This window comes from Leuciscus leuciscus (assembly GCF_965113295.1).
Source record: "Leuciscus leuciscus genome assembly, chromosome: 3".
NCBI lineage: Eukaryota > Metazoa > Chordata > Actinopteri > Cypriniformes > Leuciscidae > Leuciscus > Leuciscus leuciscus.
The window spans coordinates 58350981-58363446 of record NC_138727.1 but is presented as its reverse complement, the minus strand read 5'-3'; the positions used below and the strand labels follow the sequence as shown (position 1 = coordinate 58363446).

The 12466-nt window shown below is 41.7% G+C and overlaps 1 protein-coding gene and 1 long non-coding RNA gene across 2 annotated transcripts in view; both read left to right on the top strand.

Annotated features, from left to right (window-relative positions):
* Window positions 1-12466, top strand: part of LOC309493638 (sialoadhesin-like) — a 190702-nt gene that overhangs the window by 103731 nt on the left and 74505 nt on the right. Inside the window, exon 10 of the mRNA XM_082162792.1 lies at window positions 7384-7713. Within this exon, the coding sequence (XP_082018918.1) occupies window positions 7384-7713 (330 nt within the window). The remainder of the gene's footprint in view (window positions 1-7383; window positions 7714-12466) is intronic.
* On the top strand, window positions 10317-11604 carry LOC309494011. Its single transcript, XR_014204188.1, has 2 exons — window positions 10317-10586; window positions 11260-11604. It is a non-coding gene; the product is annotated as an uncharacterized lncRNA (long non-coding RNA).

Below are 12466 nucleotides of genomic sequence, written 5' to 3'. Positions count from 1 at the left end.
TGAATTCCTCATTATTATAGCTCCATAGGCCCCTTTTCTACCCCTTTTCTGATGTGCGTCTGAGAGCAACTCGTTTTGGTGCGGTCTTTTTAAATGCAAATGAGACACTTCATACCCCGCCCCCTCTCCAGGTTGCAGAGGCGACACTCGGTTCAACTCCACCCCGTTCGGCCATTTTTGAAGTTTGATAGCAGAGATAAGATTATCTAGCGACACAGAAACTTTTGGACATCCAAGATTTGTGTCAACACAGAAAACATTTCATCATTGGATATTTTTTTTTGTTTTATTAAAGTGTTGTTTTATGTCAGCTTAATGCCTGGAACGCTTTTCAGAAAAGATAAGGCAACTTATTTAGCACAATTCACACAGTAATTCAGGAAGAAAATATCTCCGAATGCTCCACATGAAAGTTTGGTCTTCCGACCTTTTACCACCGTGTCGATTTATTTTGATTAATATGTGCGAGGGAGAGAGAGCAAGACAGCGCCTAGTTTGGAGACGGCGAAGTCTTGTTTACACTTTCGCCGGCTCCGAAGAGAGAGAGCGACCGGGTCTCTCTCTCTGCTCGTTCTTTCAGTTAAACATGCGCCCTGTCACAAGCACAGCAGTTCATCTACATTACTCACCAATCAAATAAGACTTTGGCGGGACAAAAAATCGCTTTGGCGGCCGCTAAATCAAGTTCAATGCAGGAAAACCCCTGTTGTTGCTGAAGTAGTTATCCTGGAAGTGCTTTGTGTTCGCGCACACAAAAATTACTTTATGGGTACATTTCCGTTAAAAATAAAACTCAACCAGCCACTTCGAAGAGGTTCTGATGCTGGGAGACGGTGTAATGAAGCATGTGGGTTACTACATCCAACAACCGAACATTTTGACTTACTCTCTCGTAACTTCTGCATACTTGAGCTTAGACTACAAAATCACAGCGAGAAATAAAAATGGAGGATTGCTCGAAGTGTTGGGCCGGGAGTAGGTGTCCTTATTTGGCAGTTCTGCTGCAAATACTGTGACGTAATAGTTCAAAAAACGTAATAGAGAATAGAAAAATCGGAACAGGTTGAAAAATATGACCAAAACAGAATATAAAGATATCAACGAAGGACCTGAAGAGACTAATTTCAACTTTTCTGTACTTCTAAACACTCCAAATATACAACAAAATGCATTTAAGGGCTAAAAAAATTTATTTAGCATGATATGTCCCCTTTAAATGGTTCTCTTTTTTTTTTTTTTTTTGCCACAAATGGAAAGAGGAAGTTAAATCATGTTGGTTTGCCATGATGCGTGTGGCCCTGATCTCAGTATTTGTCAAATGGTCACTAGGAGCACGGTAAGACAGACATTCATATCTCTTTCTTATTTTAGTGGTTTTTCTATTATTTCTTTTTTTAGTTTTGATGATATTCCCTAGGCAATAGAATAAAAAGAACAGTGGACACAAATAAGAGAAAGAAAACTCTAGTTCCTCCAGCTGTGGTCAAAGATTTGGTCATATAGTTTTTAAAGCTTATCTGTGGCCAGAGGATTAGATATTTCCCCACTTGTTTCTTCTTTTAGTATTTTTGACCCATTATCAGTTGTTGATAAAATACAATCTGCATGGCATACTGGATTAAATTTGCTTGACTAATAGATTATCAAAGTTTTGAACATACAATAGTTCATATTTTTGGGATGGATTTATAAAGTCTATGATTAAAGGTCTGGGTCGCATTAAGACAACAAAATCTATGCATAAAAAACAAATTTGAAATCTTTATTTTTACTATAATTTTTTTTTTTTACAGTTTTTCTCAATCGATTTGGTGCATTTTCTGAAACTAATCATTCTCTAAACTGTAAATTCAGTTGTCACAGCTGTTGCAACATAACAACTGAATTGCATGTCTGAAAAATTTAGCAACTTACCCGAAACATTTCATTCAGGCTTCAAAACCTAGTTATTGTGTCAGTAAGTTGGACAGTGCAACCAAAATAACTATTTATATTTTTGTCATTGTGAGAGAGACACTAGTTGTTGTTTTTTCCACCATGGAAATGTGATATTCAATTGTCATGTTTTTCTACTTTCTTATTGACTGACTGCTTTCTATACTATAAAATAATCTCACTGAGCTTTTTAGATACAGATCTCAACAGTAGATAAAAATGTACTGGGAAACCCTCATGTTTCCCAGTACTGTAACTTTATTGGTTGATTGGTGAGATTGTGATTCCTGAATCATTACAATGTAAGGTCATTTGCCAATTTGGCAGACATTACAAACATCCCATGTCATAGGTATTTGTGACCCTGGACCACAAAACCAGTCTTATGTGTAATTTTTTTTTAAATTGAGATTTATACATCATCTGAAAGCTGAATACATAATCTTTCCATTGATGTGTGGTTTGTTAGGATAGGAATCTGAGGGTACAAAAAAACTGAAATATTGAGAAAATCGCCTTTAAAGTTGTCAATTTCTATTGGCGATATTTCTGCATCCATTCACAAAAATAAATGTTTTATATATTTAAGGTGGGAAATTTACAAAATATCTTAATGGAACATAATCTTTACTTAACCCTCTGGGTCTGAGGTGTTTTTGGGGTCCTTGAGATGTTCTGACATGCCCTGACATTTGTGCTTTTTTCAGTTGCTTATAAACATATTAATGGCAAAAGTGTAATTACACTCTATTTAGCACAAACAGGGCTATCATAACATGTACATTTTTTCATTTTTGAGAGAATAATGTTTATGCATGGTTATTGAAGAAAATAAAAATGAAAGTTTCTGAAATAAGGCCACAAAACACATACTAAATATGTGTCAATAAGACTTTTGACTAATGGATGTCGTCGCCTAGAGTTTTTTCTTCAAAATGATGTGAAAATCATCCTGCCTAACCATTCACATAAAACAATACATTGATTTAAATTTTGTGAAACACTTTTAGTTTGGAAAGGCAATATGCGGATGGGGCGTAAACGATCCAACACCATCATGAATATTTAGTGGTTCACACCTGAGAAGTTCACACCCATAATGAGCCTTTCATTCAAGGTGTGTCACTGAGCCACAGGAAAGAATGCAAGGACTATATATATATATACACACACACATATACACATACATACATTTTTATATATATATATAACTTGAAACTTCTGATAATTTCAGAATTGAGCCAAAGCAATTGAGAAAAACTGTAATAGATACAGGTGGGCGTCCAACTTGTCGAGTCGCCCCTATGCTGATCTCACAGGGGATTTCTATCCACTAAATTATTTACAAAATGCCAAAAATGTCATTTTGAAAATCGTCTGTGCGTTTGTTGTAGGTGTTGCTATACGGTGATGTCAGTCAGAATGGCTCCTCTTATTCTGATCTTTCTGCTCATGATTCACTGTATTCAGGGTCCTCAGACAGATCTCGAGGACCTAAACGTGTTTTGCTCCAGAACACTTTCTTGATCTTATGTCCAGTAGGGTATTTATAAGTGCATCTCATTATCACTGTTGAGTCCTTTAGTGCACAGATGTGTGAAGGACTGTAACTCACACCCCAATCAGCACTAGAAACCCCTGAAACACAGAATTTATCATCAAAATATGTTGTATAATTTGATAGGTATTTTATCCTTAATAAATGCTTGAAATATGCAACATGCAATACATCAATGAGTGCAAAACGAATGTACTGAGTGTGTCTGCAGAGTGAAGAGTTGCAGTGACTCACCGTGAATCATGAGCAGAAAGATCAGAATAAGAGGAGCCATTCTGACTCACATCACCGATGAAAAGCATCTAAAACACTGTAAAAGCTGTATTAAGCAGCATTGTTCAGTTCTTTCTGCATGGCATACTGGATTAGATTTGCTTGGCTAATAGATTATCAAAGTTTTGAACATACAGTATAATATCCTAATGATTTTTGGCATAAAAGAAAAATCTATAATTTTGACCCATACAATGTTTTGTTGGCTATTGCCACAAATATACCCGTGCAACATAAGACTGGTTTTGTGATCCAGGGTCACATTTATGGAATATACATGCATGTCTGACAGATTTTGATAACTGAATGAATAATTTTGCGAGTGATGGCTCACACGATGAATGAATGTTTAGAAGTTGTGAAGCAACCAGACCTTTAATCATAGTGTCACGGAATGGATGAATGTGAGACGAGGATTCAAATGCAGAGGAAATTTATTAACCGGCAGACAAGGTACAAACTCAAACTCAGATTGCAAAACGGGAAGGAAACACCAGGAACAAGAAACTAAGACAAACGAACCAGCACAGGACTACAAACACAGGGAGGCTAAATAGGGGAACAAACAAGGAGGGTAACGAGACAGACAGGTGGGACAAATAAACCAATAATCAGATAACAAGATGGGAGGGGCTAGACAATAGACAGGAGCACATGGCCCAAAATAACAAAACACCCATGTGCAGCACAAGACAGGACAGGCATGTGACATTACCCCCTCCCTACGGAGCGGCTACCAGACGCTCCATAAGACCAGGGCGGGACGGGAGGGACAGACCAGGGCGGGACGGGAGGGACGGACCAGGGCGGGACGGGAGGGACAGACCAGGGCGGGGCAGGGGAAATGGACAGTTCGGGAGGCCAGGGCAGAAATGTCAGTCCATCTGGCGGCCAGGGCGGAGACTTTCCCTTGGGCGGCCAGGGCGGTGAAACCCCTTCGGGCGGCAACGGCACTGGAACAGACACCACCGGCCCAGGAACCGGAACTGGCACCACCGGAACTGGCACCACCGGAACTGGCACCACCGGAACTGGCACCACCGGCTCAGGCACTGGAACTGGCCCCACTGGAACTGGCACTGGAACTGGCACCAACGGCTCAGGCTCAGGAACAGACACCACCGGCTCAGGCTCAGGAACAGACACCACCGGCTCAGGCTCAGGAACAGACACAGGCTCGACGGCGGCCATCTTGTCAGGGGACACAGTCTCGGCAGGCGTGACGTGAACAGTCTCGGGCTGAGCAGACGTGACGTGAACAGTCTCGGGCTGGGCCATCTTGTCCGAAGACACAGGCTCGGCAGGCATGACGTGAACAGTCTCGGGCTGGGCCATCTTGTCCGAAGACACAGGCTCGGCAGGCATGACGTGAACAGGCTCGGCGGCAGCGGCCATCTTGTCCGAAGACATAGGCTCAGGAACAGTCTCTGGCTGGGCAGACGTGACGTGAACAGTCTCTGGCTGGGCAGACGTGACGTGAACAGTCTCTGGCTGGGCAGACGTGACGTGAACAGTCTCTGGCTGGGCAGACGTGACGTGAACAGTCTCTGGCTGGGCAGACGTGACGTGAACAGTCTCTGGCTGGGCAGACGTGACGTGAACAGTCTCTGGCTGGGCAGACGTGACGTGAACAGTCTCTGGCTGGGCAGACGTGACGTGAACAGTCTCGGGCTGGGCAGACATGACGTGAACAGTCTCGGGCTGGGCCATCTTGTCCGAAGACACAGGCTCAGCAGGCATGACGTGAACAGGCTCGGCGGCGGCGGCCATCTTGTCCGAAGACATAGGCTCAGGAACAGTCTCTGGCTGGGCAGACGTGACGTGAACAGTCTCTGGCTGGGCAGACGTGACGTGAACAGTCTCTGGCTGGGCAGACGTGACGTGAACAGTCTCTGGCTGGGCAGACGTGACGTGAACAGTCTCTGGCTGGGCAGACGTGACGTGAACAGTCTCGGGCTGGGCCATCTTGACACAGGCTCGGCAGACGTGCTGTGTCTCCTCCACGCATGCAGTACCACTATAGCATAGAAGAGATGCACGGCCCTCCTGGCCATGGCAGGACTGATGATAGGGAGTTCTGGGACCACCGGAACTGGGACCACCGGACTCGGGACCACCGGAACAGGCATGGAGGAAGTCTTCCTTCTCCTCCTCCGTTTCGGGACCACCGGAACTTGGACCACCGGAACTGGGACCACCGGACTCGGGATCACCGGAACTGGGACCACCGGAACTGTCACGGAGGGGTTCTTCCCTCTCCTCCGTTTCAGGATCAGCGGTGAAGGCTCTCCTTTCAGCTGACTGTCGTCAGCCGTGGTCCCCTCCTCCTCCATAGTCCTTTGAGCACACCTGGCGAAATATTCGAACAAGGAAATTGAAGATTCCTTATCCTCTCCAGAAAAAAATTCACTCCGCTGAATCCACATTATCAGGCTGGTTCGTTCTGTCACGGAATGAATGAATGTGAGACGAGGATTCAAATGCAGAGGAAATTTATTAACCGGCAGACAAGGTACAAACTCAAAAACTCAGATTGCAAAACGGGAAGGAAACACCAGGAACAAGCAACTAGGACAAACGAACCAGCACAGGACTACAAACACAGGGAGGCTAAATAGGGGAACAAACAAGGAGGGTAACGAGACAGACAGGTGGGACAAATAAACCAATAATCAGATAACAAGATGGGAGGGGCTGGACAATAGACAGGAGCACATGGCCCAAAATAACAAAACACCCATGTGCAGCACAAGACAGGACAGGCATGTGACACATAGACTATAGAAATCCGTCCCAAAAATATACAAAAATATTACTGTATGTTCAAAACTTTGATAATCTATTAGCCAAGCAAATCTAATCCAGTATGCCATGCAGAAAGAACTGAACAATGCTTATTAATACAGCTTTTACAGTGTTTTAGATGCTTTTCATCATTCCAGTTGACAAGAGATATTCTTAAATATAGTCGCATTTCTTCTTAAGTAAAATCTGGCTCAGCTTACCCCAATGTTGTCACTAGACATAGTTTGAAAGATTGTATCTTATCAATGAGAATTAACTGCATTAAGTTACTGTGCAAATTGTAGACAATTGTACTTATTCTTTTGCACACATCCGTCAAAACACATGCAATTTACTTATTCGATAATAAATTCAAATGTTATTTTTCTGAGATCTGAACCTATTGTTAAATAATAATAATAATAATAAAAATAACTTCTGAGAATTTCAGAATTGAGCCAAAGCAATTGAGAAAAACTGTAATAGATACAGGTGGGCGTCCAACTTGTCGAGTCGCCCCTATGCTGATCTCACAGGGGATTTCTATCAACTAAATTAATTACAAAATGCCAAAAATGTCATTTTGAAAATCGTCTGTGCGTTTGTTGTAGGTGTTGCTATACGGTGATGTCAGTCAGAATGGCTCCTCTTATTCTGATCTTTCTGCTCATGATTCACGGTGAGTCACTGCAACTCTTCACTCTGCAGACACACTCAGTACATTCGTTTTGCACTCATTGATGTATTGCATGTTGCATATTTCAAGCATTTATTAAGGATAAAATACCTATCAAATTATACAACATATTTTGATGATAAATTCTGTGTTTCAGGGGTTTCTAGTGCTGATTGGGGTGTGAGTTACAGTCCTTCACACATCTGTGCACTAAAGGACTCAACAGTGATAATGAGATGCACTTATAAATACCCTTCTAGATATAAGATCAAGGAAGTGTTCTGGAGCAAAACACGTGTAGGTCCTCGAGATCTGTCTGAGGACCCTGAATACAGTCAGAGGCTTCAATATCTGGGAGATAAAAAGAAGAAATCCACCATCAGACTGAGTCATGTGACACTGAAGGATTCACGCATGTACTATTTCAGATTCATCACTGATAAAGACAAATGGATTGGTAAACCTGGTGTAACTCTTAATGTCACAGGTGACTTTGATGAGGTTTATCTCTTCTTCTGTGCATTATGTTGAATAATAATCAGTGTATGACAGCAGCACTAGATATAATGTGTGTGTTGTGTTCAGATCTTCAGGTGGAGTCTCCTGAGAGAGTGACAGAGGGAGATTCAGTCAATCTGAGATGTAAAAGCAGCTGCGCTCTGACTGACAGAGCAACATTCATCTGGTACAGAAACTCACAGCCATTAACTGAGAGAAGAGACGGAAACAATGAACTCCTGCTGCAGTCAGTCAGAAGAGAGGATTCAGGCAGATATAGCTGTGCTGTAGACGGACACACTCACATCTCTCCTGCTGTTCAGCTCAGTGTCATGTGTGAGTATTGCATCATTCTTTAATAATTGTTCCAAGCATGTAATGTAATAAATAAGGATGCTTAATGTAGATGTTTACAACTTTGTGCTTAGACCCCCCAAAGAATAATTTTATAGTGGTTAGTCCATCTGGTGTAATAGTGGAGGGAGATTCAGTGACTCTGAACTGCAGCAGTGACTCAAACCCTCCTGCAGAAATCAGCTGGTTTAAAGGAAGAACGATTTTAAGATCAGGAAGAATCTACAGAATCTCAAAGATCAGCTCTGATGACAGTGGAGAATACAAGTGCAAGTCCAGAAATGAACATGGAGAGAAATACTCTAGTGCCGTGACCTTAAATGTCATGTGTGAGTTAATGATGGTTCAGTGTCTGTGACATTAAATCCTCTAAACATCTGTAATTCAAAGTTTAATATGATTGTTAATGATATCAATGTTTCTCTGTTTTAGACCCACCCAGGAGCGTCTCAGTGTTGATGAGTGGATCTGGTGTAATAGTGGAGGGAGATTCAGTGACTCTGAACTGCATCAGTGACTCAAACCCTCCTGCTCTGAACTTCAGCTGGTTTAAGGAGAATGAAACCTCAGCTGTTGGATCTGGACAGAGTTTCAGTGCACTACAGAGTGGACGCTTCTACTGTCAGGCTCACAATCAACATGGATCTCAGAGATCAGACGCTGTAACTGTCACTGTTAAAGGTAGAGCGGCTCATATACTTACATTACTCTTTTTAAATGGAGGTAAACTGATCAGTTAATCTTCATCTTTCCTCTTGTCCCAGTGAAATATTGGAAGATATATCATACAGTAGTGGTAGCATCACTTTGTGGAGTTGTAGCTGCTGTCATCATTGTGTTACTAACCTGGTAAGAGTCTGAATTTACTTTTAGTTATGTAGTTTAATATTATGTTGTGTTAATATAATACGTTTTCTTTTCGAGCAGCTGTGTGAACAGGAGGAAACTGCAGTCCAAGGTCAGTCTGTTTCAGTACAATATGGGCTCAAATAATACAGGGTTTGCCACTGAAGATGAACTGATCGCAACACTACTGGATTTCTCACATTTCTTTCTGTTTTCTTCCTCTTAGTCCACCACAAACAATTCTGATAGCATAAGTATGAACTCTGAAAATAGGCTGATTTCATATGTGTATGAGAATGTGGTGGTACGTTTACTTAATTTTCTTTGAGCCTACGCTAATTCCAAAATTAGTTTTGTTTTGAATTTTTCTCCTGGTTCTCATGTTTTCTTCTATCTCTCTTCCATTAAGGCTGTTCATCCTTGCACCAACGCTCCTAAAATGACCATCCCTCTGTATGAGAATGTAACAATTTATGAGAATCTTCCCGTAAGTGTCCAGCTTTTCTCACTGTCAGTCAATAGTGATTAGTCTTTTGCTATTAAATGTCCAGTCTTCTCTTGACACCACTGCAGACGGACTTGGAGTGTGCCTTTTAAACCTTTCAAAATGGTTGAACTTGGTAAATCAATCTAATTTTTGTCTCATTTTTGTCTCAGACTAACAGGAATATGCTGTAGTGGATGATGGCACACAACAAAACATTACAGTCTTCATGCAACTGTGTGGGTGGAGCCTTGGATGATTGACAGGAGTGTCTGATGAGGATTTACTGGAGTATTTTGAAAAGATTGAGGAAAATGTCGAAGTTATCATGAAAAAATATTGTTTCTTTATGCATTGTGACTTGTTTGATTATAACTGCTTATAGTTAATGCTAACTATTTATTAATTAGATTTTTGTTGTTCTTGTTGTTGTTGTTTGTGTCACTGTAAACCTGTGCTCAGTGTAGGAATACAAATGTTACACTTTTAATATTTAACATTTTGAATTAATCTTTCATTCAATAAATTAGTTTATACTACGGGGCTGTTGAATGCTTGAATCTGATTGGTTGACAAATGTTCTGTACTGTACTAATATAGAACTGTGTGTTTTCCTGAATATAATTGCACACCTACGTGCAATTATATTCAGGAAAACGCTATCAGTACAGTTCCATATCATTTTGACAAATTATTTCAGTTATTTTAAAGGTCCTTACAGCCGAAAATAGTAAAAGAACCAAAACCCAATTGCCTCAGGTAATTCACATGTGTTTAATCTCTCTCTCTTTCTCTCACTCTAATAACTGCATTGGTCTGCTATCAATGGCTGAAGCCTCCATTACTAGCTCTAAAGTTTTTGTTTGACATTTTTAAAACATTTTTGAAATTGCAACGGATGCTTGTGTGGCAAGGCGGGCTAGATTCCGCCCTGTGATTTGTGTTGAGTGACGGGGGTGACAGCCTATCGGCGGCCACCCCTGGTTTACTTAAGGCGGAGTTCAGGCCACCGGGTATACGTCATCGTCACGGACGTTGTTGTGGGTGCGTGCGCAGTTCCGTGGGAGCCAGGTTACTGTTCGAATCAATGCGACGTTGCTTTTGGGTGCAGGCTGTCCCTATCCGAGATGCAACATCTCTGTACACTTGCGGGTTGCCTATTGTGAACGAGACTGCGTGTGAGTAACTAAATCTTCTGTGGGCCTAGCGATCTACCATTGGTGCATTAAACCACTTGTGAGCGGTTCATCACTGTGGACCGGGGGCAAAATGCTCCATTGACAATGTCGCTAAGACGGCACTGTTTTGTTCTGCTGCCATTTAATATTACTGTGACCATTGTGATTCATTATTTGCTTCCGTTAGTTTATATTGCATCTGCATATGGTGGTAAACGCTGGTGATACTAGTGTGTGGCTAGTTTCCGAGCTGCCCGTCCATGCATGACGTAGCTACATGTGATGGTATAATTTAGCCCCACTTAATGTATATCACCACCAGCTGGTTGGTTATCCTTGAGCTCTTCACCCTGTGCGTTCCTCAAAGACTGTGAAGGGAGCAACATTTTCTTTTTTTTTGTAATTTCTTGTTTTTGTAATCCTGGATTCGATTTTTGTGATTTAATGTTTAATTGTATTTTTTTTGTGGTTCATTTCACTCTGGTTCATAGCCTTTGGCGGCTGTAACGTGGCCATATTGTGAACTTTTTAGGTCACCACCAGCCAGGTTAACTACTGTGCCCAGTAATTTGCAGAGTATTGATTTTTTTTTTGTTGAAGTTGTTTTATTATAATTTCATACGTTTGCAGTCAACTGTGAAAGTATATTATATTGTTTTTTTGTTTCTTTCAGGAGCTGAAGGCCCGCCCCGTGCAGGGAAGCTAGCTGTCTGTCCTCTTTTGGTGGTGGTTCCTTCACAGAGTGTTTTGCCGTTGGCACCTGTGTGTCTTTCACCTAGTGAGTGTGAGTGTTGTGTGGAGTGGAATTTGATGAGTGGTGTGATTTTAGGACACTCACTGTCCAGCTAGCTCCCTGCTGGCAAGCCTCAGCCCAAAAGTGTTTTTGTGTTCTTTATTGTTTTTTTTTCTTTATTTCTGGCCTGGTGCACACTTAACAGTGCAAAACTTTTGTCCACCTCAAAGTTTTTATATATTAAATTATTGTTGATAAAATAAAAAAAGTATTTTTGTATTCTGATCCACGTCTCTTGTCGTCTGTGGTCACGAACCAGCGTGTCTTGTATAAATTTCTCCGTTTAGTGAAACGGGGTGGCGTAGTCTGCTCTCCATTTAGTTATACTTTTCCTCATAAGTGTAACTGTAATTTACCCGATCCATCACCTCGCCACATTCTGGCGTATAGTCGGCAGGGTTTCCACTTTGAGACAGAGACGTGGGTTAATTGTACAATTGTTTGTTGTTGTTTTTGTTTGTCTGTTCTTTTTCTCTTTTGTTTTTGTATTATAGGATTGACTTTTTTTTCTTGGAGTGGCAGCAGAACAGCAGTGCACGTCTTGTGTATTAATTCTAGCCCTTATTGTGGGCTTATTCTTCTTTCATTGGTAAGTGACTTTGTAGTTAAAATATGGAAGAGGAATTACAACAATTGAGGGAAATGATTGATCAGCTTAAAGCAGACAATGAGAGGTTGCGTCAGGAGCGTGTTCCTGTGCCTCCAGGTCCTGTTGATGCACCACCTTCTTTACCTGGGCCTTCTGTTCCTTTGCAACACGGTAATGTTGATGTCACCCGACCAGAACGATTTGTTTTTGTACCACGAGACAGAAAGTGTCCAAAATGTAATGGCAGGGTTGGCATTGGCATGGAAGAGTGGGTTGAGGAGGCCCAGGCTTGTATGCGCGTTCGTCACCTGTCTGAAACCGATAAGGCGTTTTATTTGTTTGACCACTTAGAAGGGGAGGCAAGGGAAGAGATTAAGTACCGCCCAGAGGTGGAGCGTAGGGACCCAGGGAGGATTATTTCAGCTTTGCGAGAATTGTATGGTTGCTCACAGTCATATGTTTCATTGCAGGAGGCCTTTTTCTCGAGAAAGCAACAGG